The sequence below is a fragment of the Salvelinus fontinalis genome, chromosome 3 (assembly GCF_029448725.1).
Source record: "Salvelinus fontinalis isolate EN_2023a chromosome 3, ASM2944872v1, whole genome shotgun sequence".
Classification (NCBI taxonomy): domain Eukaryota; kingdom Metazoa; phylum Chordata; class Actinopteri; order Salmoniformes; family Salmonidae; genus Salvelinus; species Salvelinus fontinalis.
Genome location: NC_074667.1, coordinates 16,840,579 through 16,868,127, shown reverse-complemented (window position 1 = coordinate 16,868,127; position 27,549 = coordinate 16,840,579). Strand labels below are relative to the sequence as shown.

The 27,549-nt window shown below is 40.3% G+C and overlaps 1 protein-coding gene across 2 annotated transcripts; it reads left to right on the top strand.

Moving 5' to 3' along the window:
- The first annotated feature begins 815 nt into the window (after nucleotides 1–815).
- On the top strand, nucleotides 816–16,217 carry tmem74b (transmembrane protein 74B). 2 transcript variants are annotated; one of them, XR_008757173.1, is made up of 3 exons: nucleotides 816–945; nucleotides 2,399–3,304; nucleotides 14,360–16,217. XR_008757173.1 is itself a non-coding variant. In XM_055907857.1 (2 exons), exon 2 carries the CDS (start codon nucleotides 2,460–2,462, stop codon nucleotides 3,213–3,215), a length of 756 nt encoding a protein of 251 aa, XP_055763832.1. In that variant the 5' UTR covers nucleotides 816–945; nucleotides 2,399–2,459; the 3' UTR covers nucleotides 3,216–6,899. The 2 variants fall into 2 exon arrangements, 1 of the variants encoding a protein (XP_055763832.1); XM_055907857.1 differs by lacking the exon at nucleotides 14,360–16,217 and having other exon boundaries at nucleotides 2,399–6,899.
- Nucleotides 16,218–27,549: the final 11,332 nt, after the last annotated feature.

The window sequence follows — 27,549 nt, the reverse complement described above, 5'->3', positions numbered from 1 at the left end:
GCCTCTTGACAACCAGGGGAAGGTGTATGAAGTGTACGTAGACTCTTACGTATCATGCCCATGTGTAGGCAGGAAGTTGAACAGAGCATCGATTTCTGACATTCCACTTCCTGGTCAGGAAATGTGCTGCAGAATGAGTTCTGTTTCACTCAGAGAAATAATTCAAACGGTTTTAGAAACTAGAGAGCGTTTTCTATCCAATAGTAATAATAATATGCATATTGTACGAGCAAGAATTGAGTACGAGGCCATTTGAAATGGGCACGATTTAACTGGCTACTAAATACTACACCTATGAACACCTCTATTTGACTGAAAGCCATGGACACAACTCTTATTGGTTATCTGATGTAGGTTACTGGGAACTGGTAACAACAGAGTCTGTGATTGGCTAACAACATTTAGATCGGTATACAGCGAGATAAGATAACATACCATGAGGTGTTAGACAGATTACCTATAGATTGGACATCATCTTTTCTAGGCAATTAGCGATAACAGGATAGCGATAACAGGAAATACACAAGCCGTAGACTACACTATAGCTCAAGGTGGCTACTTCGGAATGTCGGCCTGCACGGGAAAAACTGTAACATGTCTAACATTTATAGTTGAGATTTAATTAATATAAACTATGCATGTTAGTTGTACACAGATGTTAGTAAGGCGTTGGTATCATGTCAAGTCAGTCAGAAGTTCAATGGACAGCCACGTGGTTGTATGGTTGACTAGGCTTAATTCTGGCACATATCACCCCCCATAGTGCAGGTTACGTTTTTAATGTCATTACTGGCAGCTCCACAACCTGCTGAAGCGATGCGCTCCATTTCAACCACCAATTTCACGGCACCGTTTGTTTGCGCATGGCCAGTCTTTCGGTCCCCCTCGAAACAACCGGCATCTTTGCACTACAACATCTTATCACTGGAGCGTCAACGCTTGGGGGTAGGTTCATTTTTGTGTTTAATATTGATATATCAATAGAGTAGGCTGTCTTTTTTTGGATAGGATGTTTGTTGTAATATTATTGTAGGGTATGCGGTTCTTGTTGAATAGTCCTCTTTAATTGATTGATACTTAGAAATAGATATGCTATCGGTCAAAATGCCTAATTTAATCCAATACATAGGCTACGTTTTTGTGGTGGGAATGAAGGTCATGCCAGGGTTGATTTTGCGATGTTTTTAAAGACGATTAAACCCCTATCCTGGGCTGAAATAGAAGGTATTTCATGAAATGTAAATCATATAAAAATGTGTCAAGAGCCCACTGTTCTAGGTATATGTAGCATATATTGTCACAGCTAGACCCTTATCAAACTGGTAGATAATCTGCTAATTGTAGGCTGAGCTGATAATGAAAAGGCTGTTCTTGTTAACATATCAACGTTTTTTGAAGCCTTGACTCTCTCCACCCAGTTTAATGATAATCGGAGCAGCTGTGTTACCAGTCGCACTACATGGTCTTCCTTCTAGGTTAGAGGGATGCATTCATTCCCATAAATAGCCTACAATCAGTGACTTGAGTTAAGTGTTTAAGATGCATAATGTCAGTATAAGGATAGCCTCTATAATCTGAGAACATATTTTGGTAAGACTTTTAATAACAATGCTAGTTTAACTCCAAGCACAGAAATTAATTTGCTTAGAATTAATCATGCAAACACTTATTTATTGTGGCACAGAGTCAGTGAGATTCAAAGCTATGATCTTATGTCCTCTATCCATGGAATTAATCCACTGAGACACCAGGATGGAGCTAGCATGCCATATTTTTGTAACTCATACAAAGCTGTTCATTTTAGTCTATTAAAACAGACCCCATTTCAAAGGAAAAAAGCGCTCATTAAAATCAGGTGTGGCTAATTAATGGGCGTGGCCAGCACACCTAAACACACTTAACAGGATAGAGGATAGAGTTTTGTTGACAATGAGAATGGAATGTATGTTTTTAAATAACATTCTTATAACATTCAAATGTTTTCTTGTGGTTTTAATGGAAACTTTTCTTAATTTTCTGAGAACATGACTTTAAATAGAACCACGAGGAACCCTGCTGAAAATGTTATGCCGAAGTACTGAAATTCCTACAGAAGAACGTTGTTTCTAAATGTTCTATAAACATTTTGAGATCATTACTTTAAACATGAGGAAACAGTGTGCTGAAATTCCACCTTAAGGTCATGTACTAGTTGGGATGTCTCACTCCATGACCAAGGTTGACACACTTCAACGCTTTGTTGTTTTGTTTTGGCTACATGTTATTTTTTATCACTTTTGAATAAAGATATATATATGGCTTAAAATTAGGACTATTCAAATTTGAGTGGCAGACACCGCATGCATGATGCGGTGTGCAGTTTGTTAATTCTATTTCATAATTTAAAATATTCCTGCAGGTATTTGGCAAAATAAGGAAGGGTGGCCGAATCATGACATGAGCAGATCGACTGAATTTCAATGGAGTCTTTGAATGCCGTAGAGCTCTGTGAATTGGGAGATGGCGACAAGCCCGCTGCCTGCGAGGTCACCACAACTCCTCGAAAAGCTACCCAGTCAAGACCTCGGACAGTAGCTAGCACTGGAATCGAGAACACGTCATATCAGGACGAGGAGCACCAGACGAGGTTCAGTCACCAGGGAGCAGACAGCTCGAGTGTTCATCGGTCCACATCTAATGACAGGGGCTATCAGTCACAACCCCAGCCTTTCCAGCGAGATGAGCTGTCACACCGCTCTGAGGAGGGACATGAGACTGACTTTAAAAACCATTCACTCGACTACGGGTTCATATTTGCCATGGTGTTCTTGGTGAGTGGAATTGTACTGGTGGTCATTGCCTACACCATTCCCCGAGAGGCTAAGGTCAACCCAGATCTGGTGTCAGCCCGTCAGATGGAGAAACTGGAGATGTACTACACACAACTGGGCTCGCACCTCGACAAGTGTATCATAGCAGGCCTGGGACTGTTAACTCTAGGGGGAATGCTCTTGTCCATCTTGCTAATGGTGTCCATATGCAAAGGTGAGCTGTACCCCCGGAGGACATTTTTCCAACCCAGGAAAACATACGGGTCGATTCACCTCCAGATGAGACAGTTGGGCAAGGTGGAAGAATCTCTGTTTGAATGTGAACTTAGCCACACTGGCACCACAGCTCTGGCCATTAGACCTACAGATGGATCACAGGTGCATAGTGGCACCCAACAGGAGTAGAACAATATGAGCACATTTCTATCCACAGACCTATGTCAAGGGTTGTAATCATTGCTTAACGGGCTTTGTAAAAAAGTAAAGCCAGCAAGGTAAGCCGACTGTGGTTAAGACTATATGAGCACATTTGGAAATACACATCATGTATTGTTAGATGTAGGATCAAATCAGAGACTGAAATAGATAGGCTATAAAAAGCACAATGGGCACCCTTGAGGAATGCATAGAATAGGCTAACTTGACATGCTGAAAATAGATGGCTATCAGACTCTTAAGAATTGAATATACAGTATGTCTGGATATCATATCATTAATGAACAAAACATGTACAATATGTATAGGCCTACAAATCTTATTCACATTACATTTTAGTCATTTAGCAGACACTCTTATCCAGAGTGCATACATTTTTGTATTTGTTCGTACTGGTCCCCCGTGGAAATCAAACCCACAACCCTGGCGTTGCAAGTGCCATGCCTTACCAACTGAGCCACATGGGACATTATTATCATGTAAGGATACAATATGCCTTAAACTTAGTCACTGTAAACATACCAAGCTCCTGTGAGCAAATAAGCCAAGGTAAATATGTAGCAACTCACTAGAACCACTTAATCTGTTAGTTTTTATTATAACATGATATTGGTAAGAATATACAGCAGCACAAACAAAAAAATCCAAGCAAGTGAAATGTTTAGATGTGCATTAGAGGCTTTTGGACAGGTTTTTGATTAACTTAAGAAAACCGATGATTTTATTTCATGATGTAGAAATATATACCAAATTTGGAAACCTAGAAACAACTTTTACATCAAAATGTGTTATTAAGGGGAGGATGTCTGCACAATCATCCCAGTTGTTTGGACAAATATAGCCTTTATCTTTATAAAGACATCAGAGTCATTCGGTAAAACAGTCATCTAAAGCTAATAATGGAAGTGTAGGTGTGAATTTCTCTCTCGCGCTCTCGCGCTCTTGCTCTCATGCTTTCTTTTTAAATCAGCGAGTTAAACACCAGCACATAAGTCCTTTATGTATTATAAGTATTAAATCAAATCAAAGTTTGTCACTTGCGCCGAATACAACAGGTGTAGACTTGACAGTGAAATGCTTACTTACAGGCCCTGACCAACAGTGCAATTTTTAAGTAAAAAATAGGTATTAGGTGAACAATAGATAAGTAAAGAAATAAAAAGACTGTGAAAAATAACAGTAGCAAGGCTATATACAGGCACTGGTTAGTCAGGCTAATTGAGGTAGTATGTACATGTAGGTATGGTTAAAGTGATTGCATATATGATAAACGGAGAGTAGCAGTAGCGTAAAAGAGGGTGTGGCGGGACACAATGCAGAGTCTGAGAGTCCTTTAGTTGCCTTTTGGCAAACTCCAAGCAGGCTGTCGTGTGCCTTTACTGAGGAGCGGCTTCCGTCTGGCCACACTACCATAAAGACCTGATTGGTGGAGTGCTGCAGAGATGGTTGTCCTTCTGGAAGGTTCTCCCATCTCCACAGAGGAACTCTGGAGCTCTGTCAGAGTGACCATTGGGTTCTTGGTCACCTACCTGACCAAGGCCCTTTTGCCCCGATTGCTCAGTTTGGCCGGGCAGTCAGCTCTAGGAAAAGTCTTGGTGGTTCCAAACTTCTTCCATTTAAGAATGAAGGATGAACAAAGGAAACCGGATGCACCTGAGCTCAATTTCGAGTGTAATAGCAAAGGTTCTGAATACTTATGTAAATAAGGTATTTCTGTTTTTTATTTTTTATACATTTGCCAAAAACTCTAAAAACCTGTTTTCGCTTTGTCATTATGGGGTATTTTGTGTAGGTTGATGAAGAGTTTGTATTTATTTAATTCCTTTTAGAATAAGCCTGTAATGTAACAACATTTTGAAAAAGTCGAAATGGGCCTGAATAATTTCTGAGTGCATGTGGTGGTACAAGAGTAACAAAGAGGACGCTGTTGAAACTGCATATGTATTTTGTGAGATAATGTCAAAATCCAATGCCTCAAAATCCAATGGCTCATGACAATTTTTAAGAATAATTTCAATGTGACAAACATTTGTTTCTTCTCTCTCGACTTTACATCTCTTGTGTCCTCTTTATTTTTCCTCTGTGGTTGACTCTGTTTTTGTTGCTTATCAGCACAATATCAACATTCAGAGCCATCTGTAGATTTAAATAAGACTGTCCTGTGATAGAATTGGTTATCTGATTGATAGAGGCAGTGGAACACGGGTAGGGTCTTTCTACAGTGTATTGAATACCTCTTGTATCCTTTTGAATACTTCAATTTTTCAATGTAGGTGCAGTGCCATTATGTGGCTAGTTCAGGGTTGGGGTCAATTCCATTGACTGATTTGAAATGGAATTGACCGACCCCAACTTAGGGCTGGTCTATTCCTTTAATGAACTTTTTGAGCACATCTCATGTAAGATGGTATCAAGAGTCAGGGGTCACGATGTCAGAAGACATTGAGATGAGTGGGCAGGTATAGGCTACTTTTAGTTTTCCACTTGCTAATATGATGACCAGTTAAATCCCAATGGCATTAGAAGGCACATATGCCTGGGGTTTAGCATGTCTGACAAGTTAAACTCCCTGATCCTATTATTGTAGGCTGCAGATAAAGGGACATTTGCTGAAATGCAGGACACACAAATACTATAGTGGTAACAGAAAACATGAATGGAAAATGTGGGATATCTACTGAAAAAGACCACTATTGAGTTAATGTGAATGCAGAGTGCAATCCATAATGGATACTGTACACAGAGTATGTCTGCCTGTTATTCCAGTTTAATTCAGACAGATGCCTTGGGTCAGATCCCCTTGGTTTTCCTTTGGGTGTTTTCACCATAGAAATAGAATTACTAAAATGTTGAGTGTATACCCATGAGTGATCCAGTCAAATTGCTGTGGTCTAAAGGGGTTTTGTCCATTCTAGGAATTATATTTCTATGGTTTTTACTGTAATTCCTTCTGTTCACATTGTTATGGGTCTGTGATAATACATAGAAACCCTAGAACTGACCATTGAGGTGAATTGATTGATAGATTTAGATTCAAATTAAAGAATTTTATGAATTAGATAGTTGGCGAGAATAGTTAGCTTCTCTATCATAGAATCAAGAACTGTGTCCACTCCATATGCTCAATTTCTACTGGGGCAAGCTCTTAGAATGCATCTGCACAACAGGACAGAACATCATAATTGGAAACAACTTCTGCCACTGGTAGTAGACAATGCATATATTTTTTGTGCTAGCGACTGCATGCGCAGTGGATGTTTAGCTGACTAACATGCTGCTGTCCAAGACCTTGGCTTTTCCCTACAGTAACATGCATAGTAAACATATCTGACAGAGAAGAGTAATGAATGTCTCTCCCTGTGTCTTGTTCCTCTCAGAGGTTATGTCCCACATGGCACCATAGTGCATCTGAATCAATCAGATCGAGCTTTAACATGTTGGCCGACATCCGCGTAGCGGATGGTTTGGAGCTGTGGTATGAGCTGACAAATCGGTGAGTGGATACTCTTGTGTGTCACCAACCACTCCCTTTCTTATTATCGCTTCCATGTTAGAAGTTCACACGGCGATATAAAGTGTAGGCTCTATCCTTGATAGAAATAATGACAGACATGTTTTCACGTTAATTTTAGATGTGTGTGTGTGTGTGTGGGGGGGGGGGGGGGGGGGTTAAAATGCCTTCAGAAAGTATCCACATCCCCTTGACTTTTTCCACATTGTTGTTTTCCAGCCTGAATTAAAAATGTATGAAATTCCGAATTGTTTTTGTCGCTGGCCTACACACATTTTTACAAATTAAGTTATTGACTACACTTTGGATGGTGTATCAATACACCAAGGCACTGCAAAGATACAGGCGTCCTTCCTAACTCAGTTGCCGGAGAGGAGGAAAAACGCTCAGGGATTTTACCATGAGGCCAATGGTGACTTTAAAACAGTTATATAGTTTAATGGCTGTGAAAGGAGTAATCTGAGGATGGATTAACAACATTGTAGTTATTCCACAACACTAACCTAATTTAGAGTGAAAAGAATGAAGCCTGCACATAATACAAATATTCCAAAACATGCATGCTGTTTGAAACAAGGCACTAAAGTAATACTGCAAAAAATGTGGCATTGCAATTAACCTTTTGTCCTGAAAACTATAAGTGTTATGTTTGAGGCAAACCCAATACAACACACTACCTCCATATTTTCAAGGATAGTGGTGGCTGCGTCATGTTATGGGTATGCTTGTAATCGTTAGTGACTTGGGAGTTTTTCAACATAAAAAAGAAATGGAATGGAGCCAAGCACATGCAAAATCCTAGAGGTTCAGTCTGCTTTCCAGTACACACTGGGAGAATTCACCTTTCAGCACCCAGGAGGTTGGTGGCACCTTAATTGAGGAGGACAGGGCTCATGGTAATGGCTGGAGCGGCATCAGCGGAATGGAATCAAATACAAACACATGGTTTGTTGCCATTCTACAGTCGTGGCCAAAAGTTTTGAGAATGACACAAATATACATTTTCACAAAGTCTGCTGCCTCAGTTTGTATGATGGCAATTTGCATATACTCCAGAAAGTTATGAAGAATGATCAGATGAATTGCAATTAATTGCAAAGTCCCTCTTTGCCATGCAAATGAACTGAATCCCCCAAAAACATTTCCACTGCATTTCAGCCCTGCCACAAAAGGACCAGCTGACATGTCAGTGATTCTCTCGTTAACACAGGTGTGAGTGTTGCGGAGCACAAGGCTGGAGATCACTCTGTCATGCTGATTGAGTTCGAATAACAGACTGGAAGCTTCAAAAGGAGGGTGGTGCTTGGAATCATTGTTCTTCCTCTGTCAATCATGATTAACTGCAAGGAAACATGTGCCGTCATCATTGCTTTGCACAAAAAGGGCTTCACAGGCAAGGATATTGCTGCCAGTAAGATTGCACCTAAATCAACCATTTATCGGATCATAAAGAACTTCAAGGAGAGCGATTCAATTGTTGTGAAGAAGGCTTCAGGGTGCCCAAGAAAGTCCAGCAAGTGCCAGGACCGTCTCCTAAAGTTGATTCAACTGCGGGATCGGGGCACCACCAGTACAGAGCTTGCTCAGAAATGGCAGCAGGCAGGTGTGAGTGCATCTGCACGCACAGTGAGATGAAGACTTTTGGAGGATGGCCTGGTGTCAAGAAGGGCAGCAAAGAAGCCACGTCTCTCCAGGAAAAACTTCAGGGACAGACTGATATTCTGCAAAAGGTACAGGGATTGGACCGCTGAGGATTGGGGTAAAGTAATTTTCTCTGATGAATCCCCTTTCCGATTGTTTGGGGCATCCGGAAAAAAGCTTGTCCGGAGAAGACAAGTTGAGCGCTACCATCAGTTCTGTGTCATGCCAACAGTAAAGCATCCTGAGACCATTCATGTGTGGGGTTGCTTCTCAGCCAAGGGAGTGTGCTCACTCACAATTTTGCCTAGGACCACAGCCATGAATAAAGAATGGTACCAACACATCCTCCGAGAGCAACTTCTCCCAACCTTACCGGAACAGTTTGGTGACGAACAATGCCTTTTCCAGCATGATGGAGCACCTTGCCATAGGCAAAAGTGATAACTAAGTGGCTCCTCCGCCTCAAGAGGCAGGTGAGCAAACAAAAACCCACACATTCTGACAAACTCCAAGCATTGATTATGCAAGAATGGGCTGCCATCAGTCAGGATGTAGCCCAGAAGTTAATTGACAGCATGCCAGGGCAGATTGCAGAGGTCTTGAAAAGAAGGGTCAACACTGCAAATGTTGACTCTTTGCATCAACTTCATGTAATTGTCAATAAAAGCCTTTGACACTTATGAAATGCTTGTAATTATGCTTCAGTATTCCATAGTAACATTGACAAAAATATCTAGACACTGAAGCAGCAAACTTTGGAAATGAATATTTGTGTCATTATCAAAACTTTTGGCTACGACTGTATTCGCTCCATTCCTGCCATTATTATGAGCCGTCCTCACCTGTTTCAGCAGGACAATAACCTAAAAAACAAGGCTTAATCTACATTGGAGTTGCTTACCAAGAAGAGATGTGAATGTGTCTGAGTGGCCGAGTTACAGTTTTGACTTAAATCTGCTCGTAAATCTATGCCAAGACCTGAATGGTTGTCTACAAATGATCAACAACCAATTTGACAGATCTTGAAAAATTCTGAAAAGAAAAATGATCAAACGTTGCACAATCCAGGTGTGTAAAGCTCTTAGCGATTTACCCTAGAAATACTCACAGCTGTAATCGCTGCCAAAGGTGATTATTACATGTATTGACTCTGGGTTGGATACATTATCCGGATACATACAGTATTAGTGTTATTTTTCATAGAATATTTCTTCCACTTTGACATTACAGTATTTTGTGTAGTCAAAAAATTAGAATTAAATTCATTTCACTCCTACTTTGTAACACAACAAAATGTTGAAAAAGTCAAGGGGTGTGATTACTTTCTGAGGTATAAACAATAGAACATCACGCATTCGAGTGTTGGAACTTGTAACACGGTTGCATGAACTTCTAATGGGGCTGCATGGAATTTGTCAGATATAATGTTGGGTGTGGTTTCATTTCATCCAATAGCAGTGTGTGTGACAAGGTAACGCAAGGAGCCGCATGTGATTTTGACAGCTCTAATGCAGTTCCGACACCGCCAAAACAACCGCTATGCAGATGTTGCTAGCACGGATCTGTTAAAATCTAGCCCTTAGTGTAGTAGAATTAGGAATTGCTCATCTTATGTTAGGGTCCAGCCAAAGAGCATTCATATCTGCTTACATCATGAATACCATTACAGATGTAGGATCTTAATTTGAGTCAGTTTGCTAAAGCAGGAAAATAATTCTGCAGCAACAGGACACATGCATTATGTGGATTATAATTAAAGGATATTTTTGTAGGGGTATATCCATTTTTCGTTAGGGAAAATCAAGTCGGAGAAATTTCCGCTTAGAAATGTCTAACTCTAGAACAGTGAAGAGGTGACTCTGGGATGCTGGCCTCCTAGGCAGAGTTGCAAAGAAAAAGCCATATCTCAGACTGGCCAATAAAAATAAAAGATTAGGATGGGCAAAAGAACACAAACACTGGACAGAGGAACTCTGCCTAGAAGGCCAGCATCCCGGAGTCGTCTCTTCGCTGTTGACGTTGAGACTGGTGTTTTGCGGGTACTATTTAATAAAGCTGACAGTTGAGGACTTGTGAGGCGTCTGTTTCTCAAACTAGACACTCTAATGTACTTGTCCTCTTGCTCAGTTGTGCACCGGGGCCTCCCACTCCTATTTCTATTCTGGTTAGAGACAGTTTGCGCTGTTCTGTGAAGGGAGTAGTACTTGCATGGAATAGCCTTCATTTCTCAGAACAAGAAAAGACTGACGAGTTTCAGAAGAAAGTCCTTTGTTTCTGGCCATTTTGAGCCTATAATCGAACCCACAAATGCTGATGCTCCAGATACTAAACTAGTCTAAAGAAGACCAGTTTTATTGCTTCTTTAATCAGCAAAATAGTTTTCAGCTGTGCTAACATAATTGCAAAAGGGTTTTCAATTGATCAAATAGCCTTTTATGATAAACTTGGATTAGCTAGCACAACGTGCCATTGTAACACAGGAGTGAAAGTTGCTGATAATGGCCCTCTGTACGCCTATGTATATATTCCATAAAAAAATCTGCCGTTTCCAGCTACAATAGTCATTTACAACATTAACAATGTTAACACTGTATTTCTGATCAATTTGATATTATTTTAATGGACAAGAAATGTGCTTTTCTTTCAAAAACAAGAGCATTTCTAAGTGACCCCAAACTTTTGAACGACAGTGTGTGTGTGTGTGTATGTGTGTGTGTAAACAGTTGAAGTCGGAAGTTTACATAAACTTAGGTTGGAGTCAAACTTTTTTTCCACTCCACAAATTTCTTGTTAACAAACTATAGTTTATGCAAGTCGGTTAGGACATCTACTTTGCATGACACAAGTCATTTTTCCAACAATTGTTTACAGAAAGATTATTTCACTTATAACTCACTGTATTACAATTCCCGTGGGTCAGAAGTTTACATACACTAAGTTGACTATGCCTTTTAAACAGCGTGGAAAATTCCAGAAAATGATGTCATTGCTTTAGAAGCTTCTGATAGGCTAATTGACATTGTTTGAGTCAATTGGATGTGTACCTGTGGATGTATTTCAATGCCTACCTTCAAACTCAGCGCCTCTTTGCTTGACATCATGGGAAAATCAAAGGAAACCAGCCAAGACCTCATAAAAAAATGGTAGACCTCCACAAGTCTGGTTCATCCTTGGGAGCAATTTCCAAACGCCTGAAAGTACCATGTCCATCTGTACAAACAATAGTACGCAAGTGTAAACACCATGGAACTACGCAGCCTTCATGCCACTCAGGAAGGAGACGCGTTCTGTCTCATAGAGGTGAATGGACTTTGGTGCGAAAAGTTTAAATCAATCCCAGAACAACAGCAAAGGACCTTGTGAAGATGCTGGAGGAAACAGGTACAAAAGTATCTATATCCACAGTAAAATGAGTCCTATATCAACACAACCTGAAAAGCCACTCAGCAAGGAAGAAGCCACTGCACCAAATCCGCCATAAAAAAGCCAGACTATGGTTTACAACTGCACACAGTGACAAAGATTGTACTTTTTGGAGAAATGTCCTCTGGTCTGATGAGACAAAAATAGAACTGTTTGGCCATAATGACCATCGTTATGTTTGTAGGAAAAAGGGGGAGGCTTGCAAGCTGAAGAACACCATCCCAACCGTGAAGCACAGGGGTAGCAGCATCAGGTTGTGGGGGTGCTTTGCTGCAGGAGGAACTGGTGCATTTCACAAAATAGATGGCATGATGAGGGAGGGAAATGTTGTGGATATATTGAATCTCAAGACATCAGTCAGAAAGTTAACGCTTGGTTGCAAATGGGTCTTCCAAATGGACAAGGACCCCAAGCATACTTCCAAAGTTGTGGCAAAATGGCTCAAGGAAAACAAAGTCCAGGTATTGGAGTGGCTATCACAAAGCCCTGACCTCAATCCTATAGAAAATATGTGGGCAGAACTGAAAAAGTGTATGCGAGCAAGGAGGCCTACAAACCTGACTCGGATACACCAGCTCTGTCAGGAGGAATGGGCCAAAATTCACCCAACTTATTGTGGGAAGCTTGTGGAAGGCTACCCAAAACGTTTGACCCAAGTTAAACAATTTAAAGGCAATGCTACCAAATACTAATTGAGTGTATGTAAACTTCTGACCCACTGGGAATGTGATGAAAAATATAAAAGTTGAAATAAATCATTCTCTCAACTGTCATTCTGACATTTCACATTCTTAAAATAAAGTGGTGATCCTAACTGACCTAAGACAGGGAATTTTTACTTAGATTAAATGTCAGGAATTGTGAAACTGAGTTTAAATGTATTTGGCTAAGGTGTATGTACACTTCTGACTTCAACTGTATGTAGGTCATTCGGAAAGTATTCAGACCCCTTGACCTTTTCCACATTATGTTACGTTACAGCATTTTTTCTTTTCACTCATCAATGTACTCACAATACCCCATAATCACAAAGCAAAAAATCTAATTTTTGCAATAAATAAAAAAGCTGAAATATCACGTGTTCAATCCTTTTACTCAGTACTTTGTTGAAGTACCTTTGGCAGCAATTACAGCCTTAAGTCTTCTTGTGTATGACGCTACAAGCTTGGCACACCTGTATTTTGGGGGTTTCTCCCATTTATTCTCTGCAAATCCTTTCAAGCTCTGTCAGGTTGGATGGGGAGCCTCGCCCCACAGCTATTTTCAGGTCTCTCCAGAGATGTTAGATCTTGTTAAAGTCTGGGCTCTGGCTGGGCCACTCAAGGACATTCAGAGACTAGTCTCGAAGCCATTCCTGTCTTGGCTGTGTGCTTAGGGTCGTTGTCCTGTTGGAAGGTGAACCTTTTGTCCCAGTCTGAGATCCTGAGCGCTTTGGAGCAGGTTTTCATCAAGGATCTCTCTTTGCTCCGTTCAAATTTCCCTCGATCCTGACTAGTCTCCCAGTCACTGCCACTGAATAAGGCAACATCCCCAGGCAACATCCCCACAGTATAATGTTGCCTCTTTCACCGTATGGATGGTGCCAGGTTTCCTCCAGATGTGACGCTTGGCCAGAGAGTTCCATCTTGGTTTCAGACCAGAGTATCTTGTTTCTGCTGTGAGATTCCATTAAGTACCTTTTGGCAAGCTCCAAGCGGGCTGTCATGTGCCTTTTACTAAGGAGCGGCTTCCATCTGGCCAGTACCATAAAGGCCTGATTGGTTGAGTGCTGCAGAAATGGTTGTCCTTCTGGAATGTTTTGCCATCTCCACAGAGCTCTGTCAGTGACCAATGGGTTATTGGTCACTTATCTGACCAAGGCCTTTCTCCCCCGATTGCTCAGTTTGGCGGGGCAGCCAGCTCTAGGAAGAGTCTTGGCCTCCATCATTTTAAGAATGATGGAGGCCACTGTGTTCTTGGGAACCTTCAATGCTAAAGAAACGTTTTGGTACAATCCCCCAGATCTGTGCCTCAACAGAATCCTGTCTCTGAGCTCTGCGGACAATTCCTTCGACCTCATGGCTGGGTTGTTGCTCTGACATGCACTGTCAACTGTGGGACCTTATATAGACAGGTGTGTGCCTTTTTCAAAGTAATATCCAATCAATTGAATTTACCACAGGTGGACTCTTATCAAATTGTAGAAACATCTCAAGGATGATCAATGGAAACAGGATGCACCTGACCTCAATTTCGAGTCTCATAGCAAAGGGTCTAAGTACTTCTGCAAATAAGGTACTTAAAAAAAAAATATATATATTAATTTGCAAACATTTCAAAACCTGTTTTCGCTTAGTCATTATGGAGTATTGTGTGTAGATTGAGGGGGGGGGGGGGGGGGGTTATTTAATCAATTTCAGAATAAGGCTCTAATGCAACAAAATGTGGAAAAAGGTGTCTGAATACTTTCCGACTGCACTGTATATTACAACATAATATTCAGTGCTGTCTAATTTGAGTATAATGCAGCCTGATTCTTTGTAATGTTTTCTGTCCTCAGATACAGAGACTTGTGAAACACTGTCTGTGGATGAAGAGGATTATGGGGACCTACTGTATATTAGCAAATTTTAAACAAAAATACAGTTTAAAAATCAATATGTATAAAGCTATTTCAACTAGAGCAGGCCAACCCTGCTGGGTGTGCAGGCTTCTGTTCCAGCCCAGCATTAACACACCTGATTCAATTTATCAGAACTAAGTAGTTGATAATCAAGTGTGCTATCGTTTGAACAGAAGTCTGCTCACCCAATAGATCAGGGATCAGTGGAAGGAGGTTGGCCACCTCTGGTATTGACTTTCTTTTGTTCACCTGAAATTATGCGTTAGTAATAATAGCCTACTTGTTACTAAGATGTCCAACCTTTACATATGAGTTTGATCACTTTCATATTTCAAAGAATAAAATTAAGCTTTCTTTGAAGTGAAGTGCTTAAACTCGTTTTTCGTGATGAAGTACTGTCAATGTTAATTAATCACAGATCACAATTGTGCTAGAAAGAGAGGAAGAGAATATGTCTCTAATTTGTCTGTTTCTGTGGTGTATTCTCAAATGAACAAACGGTACCTCTTTGTTCAGTCTGAAGCTCTCCAATTAGTTTTATCCTGAAAAAAAGAGTGACAATCAAATATCAGCCATGTGAAGCCATTTTGCAGCTTGTTATGGTATGCAACACCAATGTAGCCATAGGCCTACAGCAGTGGTCCCCAACTCCAGTCCTTGAGTACTCCCAACAGTACACACAATTCTTCAACTCATTGAGGGCCTGATGATTAGTTCACAAGTTGAAATGGTTTGTTTGCCCGGGGCTTCAATAGAACTGAACTGTTGGGGGTACCTGAGGACCAGAGTTAGGGACCATTGACCTACAGTATGATGGCATTAGTCTTATGGGTGTTTGCAAGGCACCCAATTGACATTCTGCATCTGACCCGAGAATAGATTAACTCACACATTGTTTACATATTGTTGAGCTAGATGTTCTCAATTTAAAAATGATACCACAAGACAAAGTATGAGGCTAATAACACAACTACTACTAAGTTCAATGCTCGACACTTTTCTCCCAGAAGGTCTGAGTGGCACTTGGAGGTGCCACTGTGATAATGAAGATGGTTTGCCTTAGACTATCACAAAAATGACATGTTAAATGTGTCTGAATTGTAAAATGAAGAAAAGTTAGGCAATAAGAAATACATTTTATTCAATGGCGCAAGGAAAAGCAGACACAAAATATTTTGAATGTCACCCATACAACAATATAGCCTATTATTAAAGTACACTATGTTTACATAAACAATAGTATTTTACATGTTCTAAATTACATATTATTATATATGTTATATATTCATACGGTTTAAGGGGGCACATGTGTCATGTCGACAAGGTGAAGGTGCCCTCTACTCAAATGGCACAACAGAATCGTTCAGATTGACCAAAGCACAGCACATGACAACCATCTTGTACAACCGAGGGATGTCTCCTTTCATATCTGGATAAGGACGAAGTAATAGAAGTAGAAACTGATGCTGCTGCACCATTGCTCATTTTCACAGGGGGAATCCAGTCAACATGGGTGTCTTGATAGAGGTCTGCTGGTGAACCTACAGTACATAACAAATTAAAAGCCACCTGATGTTAAATGATCACTTATTCAGGTCACCTATACCATCAGGGCTCATAATTGTTTGGTTGTGTTTAATTCATTCAGCTGTTTTGGTGTCAAATAAAGAGTAAATATATTGTTGGGCTGGAACAACCAATATTCAAAACAGCAGGTTGTCTTATCCTGAGGCCTTTGCTGTAATGTCCATACCTTTTCCCTCTTAAGAATAAAGTTCTCAACAAATTATCATTGGGTCAGTGCCACTGTACTTTTTTTGGACAATAATGTCCTCCTCCAGGCTATATGGACTTCATATTGTACAATTTGGTTCTCCCCTTTTCATGGTCATGTCTAGGAGGTTTTGTCATAGCAGATTGGGATAATTAAAGTAGCCGGTTAGGAGAATTGGGTTAAGGTTAGGAAAAGGGTTAGGGTTAGCTAAAATGCAAAAAATAACTTTTGAGGTTCATTTGACAAAAGCTTGATTTCTTCTAGCCATGAACCCTTTACATAGGTCTTCGTTACATGGTTGCATTCAAGACAAGTTTGTTTTTATTGATCTGTTGTCATTGTCAGCAGAGTAGGCCTAGGTTACCATCATATAAAAACTATGCTAATGTCTCCAGACATATAAAGTGTAGTAGAATTGCATGAAATGTTTGTCAAAAGGCCACATTTTTTCCCGTGCAAAGGAAAGAAACGTCTCTGATATATGCTATAGGCCTATGCCACTACGTGCTCATTGGAGAGTCAATTTAGGCTATTAATATACCCATTACATTATGAATAGTAGGCTTGCATTAGTCTGCAAATGCAATGATAGATGCATGTAATTCTTTGTTTATGAGGGTGAATTTTTATGGTTAAAAATAGCTTCCACAAAATGCAACACATGCTAATTGCTAGACTAAGCTAGCTAATTTAGTGTTGTTGTTAACACCTAGTTAATATAACCACTAGACTCGCAATCAGACTTGATTTACGAGTGATGAAATTATCGTAAAAGACCCGCTACTGACAGCTGTCTGGGTTCCGGTCTTGACGGGCAAAAAGGTTTATTCGCTTTTCTGACAGTTTTTGACTCTCATCTCATTGGTTTCACCAATGGTGTCTCCCGTTGTCTTTCCTGCCTTGTTAGAGCAGCCGAATACTCTACAGAAACGCTACAGAAAATGACCGTAGTGATGAATCAACTAGTTTTAGGCACTGTTATCATGCAGTTTGGGGTAGCCACTTGGCTGTTGTTGTCAGAAGAATAATGCGGTGGTCTTCCAACATGGCCAACTCTATCTTCACTCGGGTCGTCACTAGTTCCCACAGCCACAAAGTCTTAAACCCCACCTATTTCTACAATTCTATTCTTAAAATGTGATTTTAAAATATCCCTAACCTTAACCACACTGTTAACCTGGATGGCTATATTGTAACAATTCATTATCATAGGTCATCTAAGCAAAACAATTGTCTATTGCTGTATTTGTCTGCACTGACCCAATAATTGTTATTTTGAATGATGATGTTGGAGGTCCCTTAGAGTGCAGGAAGTACACCTTTACCTGATATGCCTCAGATCAACAGTTTAAACAAGCAGCCTTGCACGAGCTAAATAGAACAGCTCATAGGAGCTTAACTCCTGTAGTGGACAGCTTGATTCAAAAAGCAGACAGGATAATAGTCTGTTGCAGGGCCTGGCCCCCAGTCTATCTCCTTAAGGTTGTGGTGGCTCCAAGCAGAGCCGTATCAGATCCCATTTTTACTGTCTTTATTATGACTCGGCTGGGAATCAAACTATCAACCTTCCAATCTCAGGACAAACACTCTAACCACAAGGCCACTGAGTTGGTTCTACACTAAACTGTGATATGGCCTTTTTAATTTGTTCCATTTGCAGTTGGAATTAGAAAAACTAGTGTCATACGTTTTGTTTATGGTTTGGCGGGTCATGTTTTGGAGGATGCATGACCCGACCTTCGCCTCTCCCGAGCGTGATGGGAAGTTGCAGCGATGAGACAAGATCGTAATTGGATCGCAATTGGATATCACGAAATTGGGGAGAAAGGTTTTGGTTTATCCCCTAGCACTACACAGCTGATTCAAATAACATTTTACATCAAATAACCAACTCATTATCAAGCTTTGATTATTTGAATCAGCTGTGTAGTGCTTGGGGAAAAAACTAAACCTGCACCCATGGGGGCCCCAGGACCGAGTTTGGGAGACCATGTGCTAAATGACTAAAATGTAAAGATTTACATGAATTTGGTGCTTTTATCACAAAATGCACGATTGTTCCAGATTTTTCAATTTAGAAGCTTGATGAGAAGATTCATGGCCATGCACAGATCTTTTGGGGTGCATGTGCTCCCCCCCCCAAAAATGCCACCCCGAAAACTGTGGTCACAGACTCTGAGAAACTATCTTACAATCTGATGAGTAAAGTATCTTGCAAAGCTATTTTGAAATTGAATAAATTCTGCCCTTATTAGCAATAACCAACATGATTCCAGTAAAAATGTAAGATTGTAAGAAATACTGTAGCCTACCATTACTATATCCAACCCAATTTACAAATGTTGCCTGTCATTACAGCTATATAGGTGATGCATTTTCAAAACTCAAGATAGGCTACAGAAATAAACTGCGTTTTACACCTGCATTTGGGGCTGAAAGTCATTCATGTTAGCAGCCAATAACAAGTAGGGATACACACATCTGGAGTCCAGAGAAAGATGAATCATACAACCATATTATACATATATACATACTTGTAGAAGAGGTTGCAGGATTGGATGGAAAGCATGTCATGTCTGGAACGTGCCATCACCACATATACATACTTGTAGAAGAGGTTGCAGGATTGGATGGAAAGCATGTCATGTCTGGAACGTGCCATCACGTTGGAGGGCAGCCTGCCTACCGAGTGCTCGTTGCCAGCCGGGTAGCCATTTTCTTCCTCACAAATATCTTAATAAATTATTCTTCCCATAATATTGAAGACAGTGTAATGTTACCGCTACTTATCATTAAACATATAGCAGGTAGTCACCCTAACTAGGCCTATCTGAAATACAAAAATTATCAATGAAATTGTCAGGTAGCCTATTGAGTCAGTAGTAGATTGCTAAATTGTATTTTATATGGATGATAAACGTAGTTGATAATGATAATCTGTTTTTGTCAGGCAAAATTGGAGGAAATGAAACGAGTTCTTTCTGGTCACTAATCTGGTATTCGCGTCAGCCTTTGTATGGAACACCGTTTGGGTCTTTGCGTGTCCGTAAGGATACACGTCAAATAACACTATTTGACATGTCAAATAAGCTTGTTGACCAATCAGGACCTGAATATGACTGTACATAATAATTTAACACGTTCATACATTTTTTACATTATTACACATTGATTATATTCTCATGAGTCATAGATTTTGTCACTGATGATCCTCATTTGCATGAGGTCGTTTGGACTCCTCAATTCTCAGGTACTGATGAAAGACATTCACTCAACTTTCTGTTCTTCGGAGGTTAAGTTAGCTAACTGTTCTTCTGAGGTAAAATTAGCTAGCTACAGTAGTTAATGGCCTTATCGAGCACATCTCATGTAAGACGGAATCAAGGGTCAGAGGTCACTATGTCAGAAGACATTGAGATGAGTGGGCAGGTATAGGCTACTTTTAGTTTTCCACTTGCCAATATGACGACCAGTTAAATCCCAATGGTATTAGAAGGGGTTTAGCATGTCTGACAAGTTAAACTCCCTGATCCTATTATTGTAGGCTGCGGAGCTGCAGATAAAGGGACATTCGCTGAAATGCAGGACACACAAATACTAGAGGTAACAGAAAACATGAATGGAAAACGTGGGACAACTACTGTACTAGCCTACTATTGAGTTAATGTGAATGCAGAGTGCAATCCAGAACGGATACTGTACACAGAGTATGTCTGCCTGTTACTCCAGTTTAATTCAGACAGATGCCTTGGGTCAGATCCCCAATGGTTTTCTTTTGGGTGTTCTCACCATAGAAATATAATTACTAAAACGTTGAGTGTATACCCATGAGTGATCCAGTTAAATTGCTGTGGTCTAAATGGGTTTTGTCCATTCTAGGAATTATATTTCTATGGTTTTTACTGTAATTCCTTCTGTTCACATTGTTATGGGTCTGTGATAATACATATAAATCCTAGAACTGACCATTGAAGTGAATTGATTGATAGTTTTAGAGTGTACGAGTATTGTGGTGGGCTTTCCAGTACTTTAAGACATTAACTTTGGAGTTCCTTAACAGAGTTACTCCATCATACGGTGCTGTTTTTACTGCTTGGATATTAAACCGGAGATAATATTGCAGTTGGCGTAAAACAAAAACAATAAAACTAATAATAAACTCAGATTACATGTGCTCTTAAATTCAGCTGAGGAGGGCAAGATTTTTTGTGCACACTGTTGCTTGTTCAAATGAAGGATTTGACAGCTTCTAAAGGAACCTGTTCATTCTACAGGGTTTTGCCTTTGAGTTTTTGCTTTCTCTTATAAAAAAAAATAATAAAATATTAATATCACAAACTGGAATGTAATAAATATTTGATTATGACATTTTGTAGTAGTTATAAACCAGTAATATCTGAAAAATGTAAAACATCTAAAAAGCATCTTATGACCTTGTAATAAAAGCATGTTATTTTAAGTTGGGTAGCAGGCATAATAATGTTTTAATCAATCATTCATTTCTATTGCTGCAGGTGTGTATATGAACAACTTTGTCTGTAAAAAATTAATTGACAGGTATTTTCACATTACATTTTGGGGAGGTGAGTGGCAAAATCCAGCATTTGAAAGCAGCATTTGAAAATCAAAACAAATGTTAACTGCTTGAACATTCCCAACAGATTTGTACTCTATGAACTCCCAAATTGGGTACAATTAAATTACCTCCAGGTACGTCCCCCAAAAAGGGAGTGCAATGTAACTTTATTCCTCACACTGAACAAATGAGTCCGTCAGTTTTATTAAGTGTGTATTCTTCTTGCATTGCGTAGACAGGAAGTGGTCCAGGAAGTGTGTGGAGTGAAGCAGGAGATGCCTTCTCTTCTACATTAACATGTCATCATAGCCTGGCAGCGGGACGTGATCTGGGTCTGGCCTGGAAACCAAAGATCATAATACATCATTAATACACTCATAAATAGTACTCTTCCACAAAAGCCAGATTCAAGACACAAATCTGGTGGTCAATTTTGTGTCTTGAGGGCCCACCATGCCAGCTATTTATTAACTCTTAAATGATGACATAGGCCTATCTCAGATATGATTCAAGAAAGACTGACCTTAGCTTCAGTTATGTAGAAGTGAGTGACGCATTGTATCGCAAATACCTATAGTGCCTAGCGTAAGTCTACACACCCCTTGCACAGTCTTCATATGTCTTCCTTAAAATACATCTAAAAATATATTTTTTCCCGACAGATCTACACAACCTGCTCCACATTTTCAAAGTGAAAGAAAACTATAGGAAATTGTCTAAATAAATAAAATATTTAACAAAGATGTCTTTATTGCATACCTGTATGTTTTCACACCCCAGAGGTAATGCTTTGCGGAAGCACCTTTGGAAGCCATTACTTTTTTCTCCCCAATTTCGTGGTATCTAATTGGTAGTTACAGTCTTGTCACATCGCTGCAACTCCCGTACGGACTCGGGAGAGGCGAAGGTCGAGAGCCGTGCGTCCTCCGAAACACAACCCAACCAAGCTGCACTGCTTCTTGATACAATGCCCACTTAACCCGGAAGCCAGCCGCACCAATGTGTCGGAGGAAACACCGTACACCTGCCGACCGTGTCAGCGTGCACTGCGCCCGGCCCGCCACAGGAGTCGCTAGTGCGCGATGGGACAAGGACATCCCCGGCCGGCCAAAACCTTAGACCACTGCGCCACTCGGGAGGCCCATGTCAGACACATTTACATGGATTTAACCTCTCTTGGGTACGTGAGACGTTAGCGTCCCACCTCTTCAACAGCCAGTGAAACTGCTGGGCGCCAAATTCAAATACAGAAATACTCATAAAAATTCAGAAAACAAAACATATTTTACATAGGTTTAAAGATGAACTTCTTGTGAATCCAACCACGGTGTCAGATTTAAAAAATGCTTTACGGCGAAAGCATACCTTACGATTATTTGAGAACATAGCCCAGCAGACAAATCATTACAAACAGTAACCAGCCAAGTAGAAGAGTTACACAAGTCAGAAATAGAGATAGAATTAATCCCTTACCTTTGATGATCTTCATATGGTTGCACTCAGCAGACATTCATTTACTCAATAAATGTTCCTTTTGTTCGATAAAGTCTCTTTATATCCAAAAACCTCAGTTTTGTTTGCGCATTTTCTTCAGTAATCCACAGGCTCAAACGCAGTCAAAACAGGCAGACAAAAAAATCCAAATAGTATCCGTAAAGTTCATAGAAACATGTCAAACGATGTTTATATTCAATCCTCAGGTTGTTTTCAGCCTAAATAATCGATAATATTTCAACCGGACAATAACGTCATATAAAAGGTAAACAAGAAAGGCACGCTAACGGTCTCGCGCATGAAAAAGCTCTGTCCACTCATTCAGACTGCTCTTACTTCCTCATTTTTCAGAATACAAGCCTGAAACAATTTCTAAAGACTTGACATCTAGTGGAAGGCATAGGAACTGCAATTTGAGTCCTAAGTCAATGGATACTGTAATGGCATTGAATAGAAAACTACAAAACCAACAAAAAAAATGACTTCCTGAATGGGTTTTTCTCAGGTTTTAGCCTGCCAAATCAGTTCTGTTATACTCACAGACACTATTTTAACAGTTTTGGAAACTTTAGAGTGTTTTCTATCCAAATCTACCAGTTATATGCATATCATATCTTCTGGGCCCGAGAAGCAGGCAGTTTAATTTGGGCATGCTTTTCATCCAAAATTCTGAATTATGCCCCCTAACCTAGAGAAGTTTAACACTGAAATTGTAATTATTGTGCACTTATCCATTTCAAATCAATACCATGATAAAAGTGAGGTAACACTTTATAATAACATCCAGTAATAAATCATTTCTAAGGCATTTATAAATAGTTTGCTCACCATTTCTTAATCATTAGTACTACATTTGTAAATGTCAGCTAGTACTGTAACGCTCTTCGGAAGGATGAGACCAAGGTGCAGCGTGGTACATGTTCATACTTCTTTATTAAAACCGAACACCAAACAAAACAACAAAAGAACAACGAACGCCACGTCTTGAAGGCTACACAGAGCTAACAAAAAACAACATCCCACAACCTAAAGAGGCAAAACAGGCTGCCTAAGTATGATTCCCAATCAGAGACAACGATAGACAGCTGTCCCTGATTGAGAACCATACCTGGCCAAAACAGAGTCACCCCAAATCACACACTGACCAAACCAAATAGAGACATAAAAAGGCTCTCTAAGGTCAGGGCGTGACAAGTACGCTATAAATACAGTGCCTTCGGAAAGCATTCAGACTCCTTTACTTTTCCACATTTTGTTACGTTACAGCCTTATTCTAAAATGGATGAAACAAAAACAGTTCCTCAGCAATCTACACACAATACCCCATAATGATAAAGCGAAAATAGGTTTTTAGAAATGTTTGCAAATGTATTAAATATAGAAAACAGAAATATATTCTTTACATAAGTATTTAGACCCTTTGCTATTAGACTCGAAATTAAGCTCAGGTGCATCCTGTTTCCATTGATCATGGTTGAGATGTTTCTACAACTTGGAGACTACCTGTGGTAAATTGAATTGATTGAATTGCCTAGGAGGCCAGCATCCCGGAGTCGCCTCTTCACTGTTGACGTTGAGACGGGTGTTTTGCGGATACTATTTAATGAAGCTGCCAGTTGAGGACGTGAGGCGTCTGTTTCTCAAACTAAACACTCTAATGTACTTGTCCTATTGCTCAGTTGTGCACCGGGGCCTCCCACTCCTCTTTCTATTCTGGTTAGAGACAGTTTGCACTGTTCTGTGAAGGGAGTAGTACACAGCATTGTACGAGATCTTCAGTTTCTTGGCAATTTCTCACATGGAATAGCATTCATTTCTCAGAACAGGAATAGACTGACGAGTTTCAGAAGAAAGTTCTTTGTTTCTGGCCATTTTGAGCCTGTAATTGAACCCTCAAATGTGTTCCAGATATTCAACTAGTCTAAAGAAGGCCAGTTTTATTGCCTCTTTAATTAGAACAACAGTTTTCAGCTGTGCTAACATAATTGCAAAACGGTTTTCTAATGATCAATTAGCTTTTAAAATTATAAACTTGGATTAGCAGCGTGCCATTGGAACACATGAGTGATGGTTGCTGATAATAGACCTCTGTACGCCTATGTAGATATTACATAAAAAATCTGCCGTTTCCAGCTACAATAGTCATTTACGACATTAACAATGTCTACACTGTATTTTGGATCAATTTGATGTTATTTTAATGGACAAAAAAAGTGATTTTCTTTCAAATACAAGGACATTTCTAAGTGACCCCAAACTTTTGAACGATAGTGTAAGTGTGTGAATTGGATCATTTTTCTGTCAAAATGTAACGAGTACTTTTGGCTGTCAGGGAAAATGTATGGAGTAAAAAGTACATTATTTTCTTTAGGAATGTTGTGAAGTAAAAGTTGGCAAAAATATAAACAGTAAAGTACAGATATACCACTGCTTCATAACCAAGAAGACTCAAGGCAGCCAAAGGTGCTTCAACAAAGTACTGATTGGTGGGTATGAATACTTATGTAATGGTGATATCAGTTTTTACACTTTCCTAAAAACCTGTTTTTGCTTTGTCATTATGGGATATTGTGTGTAGATTGATTAGGTGTATGAATACTTCCCGAATGCACTGTAAATATTTATTTATTTCTTTTTATTTCACCTTTATTTAACCAGGTAGGCAAATTGAGAACACGTTCTCATTTACAATTGCGACCTGGCCAAGATAAAGCAAAGCAGTTCGACACATACAACAACACATAGTTACACATGGAGTAAAACAAACATACAGTCAATAATACAGTGAAAAATAAGTCTATATACAATATGAGCAAGTGAGGTGAGATAAGGGAGGTGAAGGCAAACAAAATATATATATAAATAAATAAAAATATAAAAAGGCCATGGTGGCGAAGTAAATACAATATAGCAAGTAAAAAAAGTAAAAAAAGTAGAGATAGTAGAGATAGAAAAAAGTAGAGATAGAAATAATGGGGTGCAAAGGAGCAAAATAAATCAATAAATAAATACAGTAGGTAAAGAGGTAGTTGTTTGGGCTAAATTATAGATGGGCTATGTTCAGGTGCAGTAATCTATGAGCTGCTCTGACAGCTGGTGCTTAAAGCTAGTGAGGGAGATAAGTGTTTCCAGTTTCAGAGATTTTTGTAGTTCGTTCCAGTCATTGGCAGCAGAGAACTGGAAGGAGAGGCGGCCAAAGGAAGAATTGGTTTTGGGGGTGACCAGAGAGATATACCTGCTGGAGCGCGTGCTACAGGTAGGTGCTGCTATGGTGACCAGCGAGCTGAGATAAGGGGGGACTTTACCTAGCAGGGTCTTGTAGATGACCTGGAGCCAGTGGGTTTGACAACGAGTATGAAGCGAGGGCCAGCCAATGAGAGTGTACAGGTTGCAGTGGTGGGTAGTATATGGGGCTTTGGTGACAAAACGGATGGCACTGTGATAGACTGCATCCAATTTATTGAGTAGGGTTTTGGAGGCTATTTTGTAAATGACATCACCGAAGTCGAGGATTGGTAGGATGGTCAGTTTTACAAGGGTATGTTTGGCAGCATGAGTGAAGGATGCTTTGTTGCGGAATAGGAAGCCAATTCTAGATTTAACTTTGGATTGGAGATGTTTGATGTGAGTCTGGAAGGAGAGTTTACAGTCTAACCAGACACCTAGGTATTTGTAGTTGTCCACATATTCTAAGTCAGAGCCGTCCAGAGTAGTGATGTTGGACAGGCGGGCAGGTGCAGGCAGCGATCGGTTGAAGAGCATGCATTTAGTTTTACTTGTATTTAAGAGCAAATGGAGGCCACGGAAGGAGAGTTGTATGGCATTGAAGCTCGCCTGGAGGGTTGTTAACACAGTGTCAAAAGAAGGGCCAGAAGTATACAGAATAGTGTCGTCTGCGTAGAGATGGATCAGAGAATCACCAGCAGCAAGAGCGACATCATTGATGTATACAGAGAAGAGAGTCGGTCCAAGAATTGAACCCTGTGGCACCCCCATAGAGACTGCCAGAGGCCCGGACAACAGACCCTCCGATTTGACACACTGAACTCGATCAGAGAAGTAGTTGGTGAACCAGGCGAGGCAATCATTAGAGAAACCAAGGCTGTCGAGTCTGCCGATGAGGATGTGGTGATTGACAGAGTCAAAAGCCTTGGCCAGGTCAATGAATACGGCTGCACAGTATTGTTTCCTATCGATGGCGGTTAAGATTTCGTTTATGACCTTGAGCGTGGCTGAGGTGCACCCATGGCCAGCTCTGAAACCAGATTGCATAGTGGAGAAGGTATGGTGGGATTCGAAATGGTCGGTAATCTGTTTGTTGACTTGGCTTTCGAAGACCTTAGAAAGGCAGGGTAGGATAGATATAGGTCTGTAGCTGTTAGGGTCAAGAGTGTCCCCCCCTTTGAAGAGGGGGATAACCGCAGCTGCTTTCCAATCTTTGGGAATCTCAGACGACACGAAAGAGAGGTTGAAAAGGCTAGTAATAGGGGTGGCAACAATTTCAGCAGATAGTTTTAGAAAGAAAGGGTCCAGATTATCTAGCCCGGGTGATTTGTAAGGGTCCAGATTTTGCAGCTCTTTCAGAACATCAGCTGACTGTATTTGGGAGAAAGAGAAATGGGGAAGGCTTGGGCGAGTAGCAGAGGGGAGGGCAGTGCTGTTGACCGGGGTAGGGGCAGCCAGGTGGAAAGCATGGCCAGCCGTAGAAAAATGCTTATTGAAATTCTCAATTATAGTGTATTTGTCGGTGGTGACAGTATTTCCTATCTTCAGTGCAGTTGGAAGCTGGGAGGAGGTGTTCTTATTCTCCATGGACTTTACAGTGTCCCAGAACTTTTTTGAGTTTGTGTTGCAGGAAGCAAATTTATGCTTGAAAAAGCTAGCCTTGGCTTTTCTAACTGCCTGTGTATACTGGTTTCTAGCTTCCCTGAAAAGTTGCATATCACGGGGGCTGTTCGATGCTAATGCAGAACGCCATAGGATGTTTTTCTGTTGGTTAAGGGCAGTCAGGTCAGGAGAGAACCAAGGGCTATATCTGTTCCTGGTTCTAAATTTCTTGAATGGGGCATGCTTATTCAAGATGGTGAGGAAGGCATTTAAAAAAAATATCCAGGCATCCTCTACTGACGGGATGAGATCAATATCCTTCCAGGATACATCGGCCAGGTCGATTAGAAAGGCCTGCTCGCTGAAGTGTTTCAAGGAGCGTTTGATAGTGATGAGTGGAGGTCGTTTGACCGCTGACCCATTACGGATGCAGGCAATGAGGCAGTGATCGCTGAG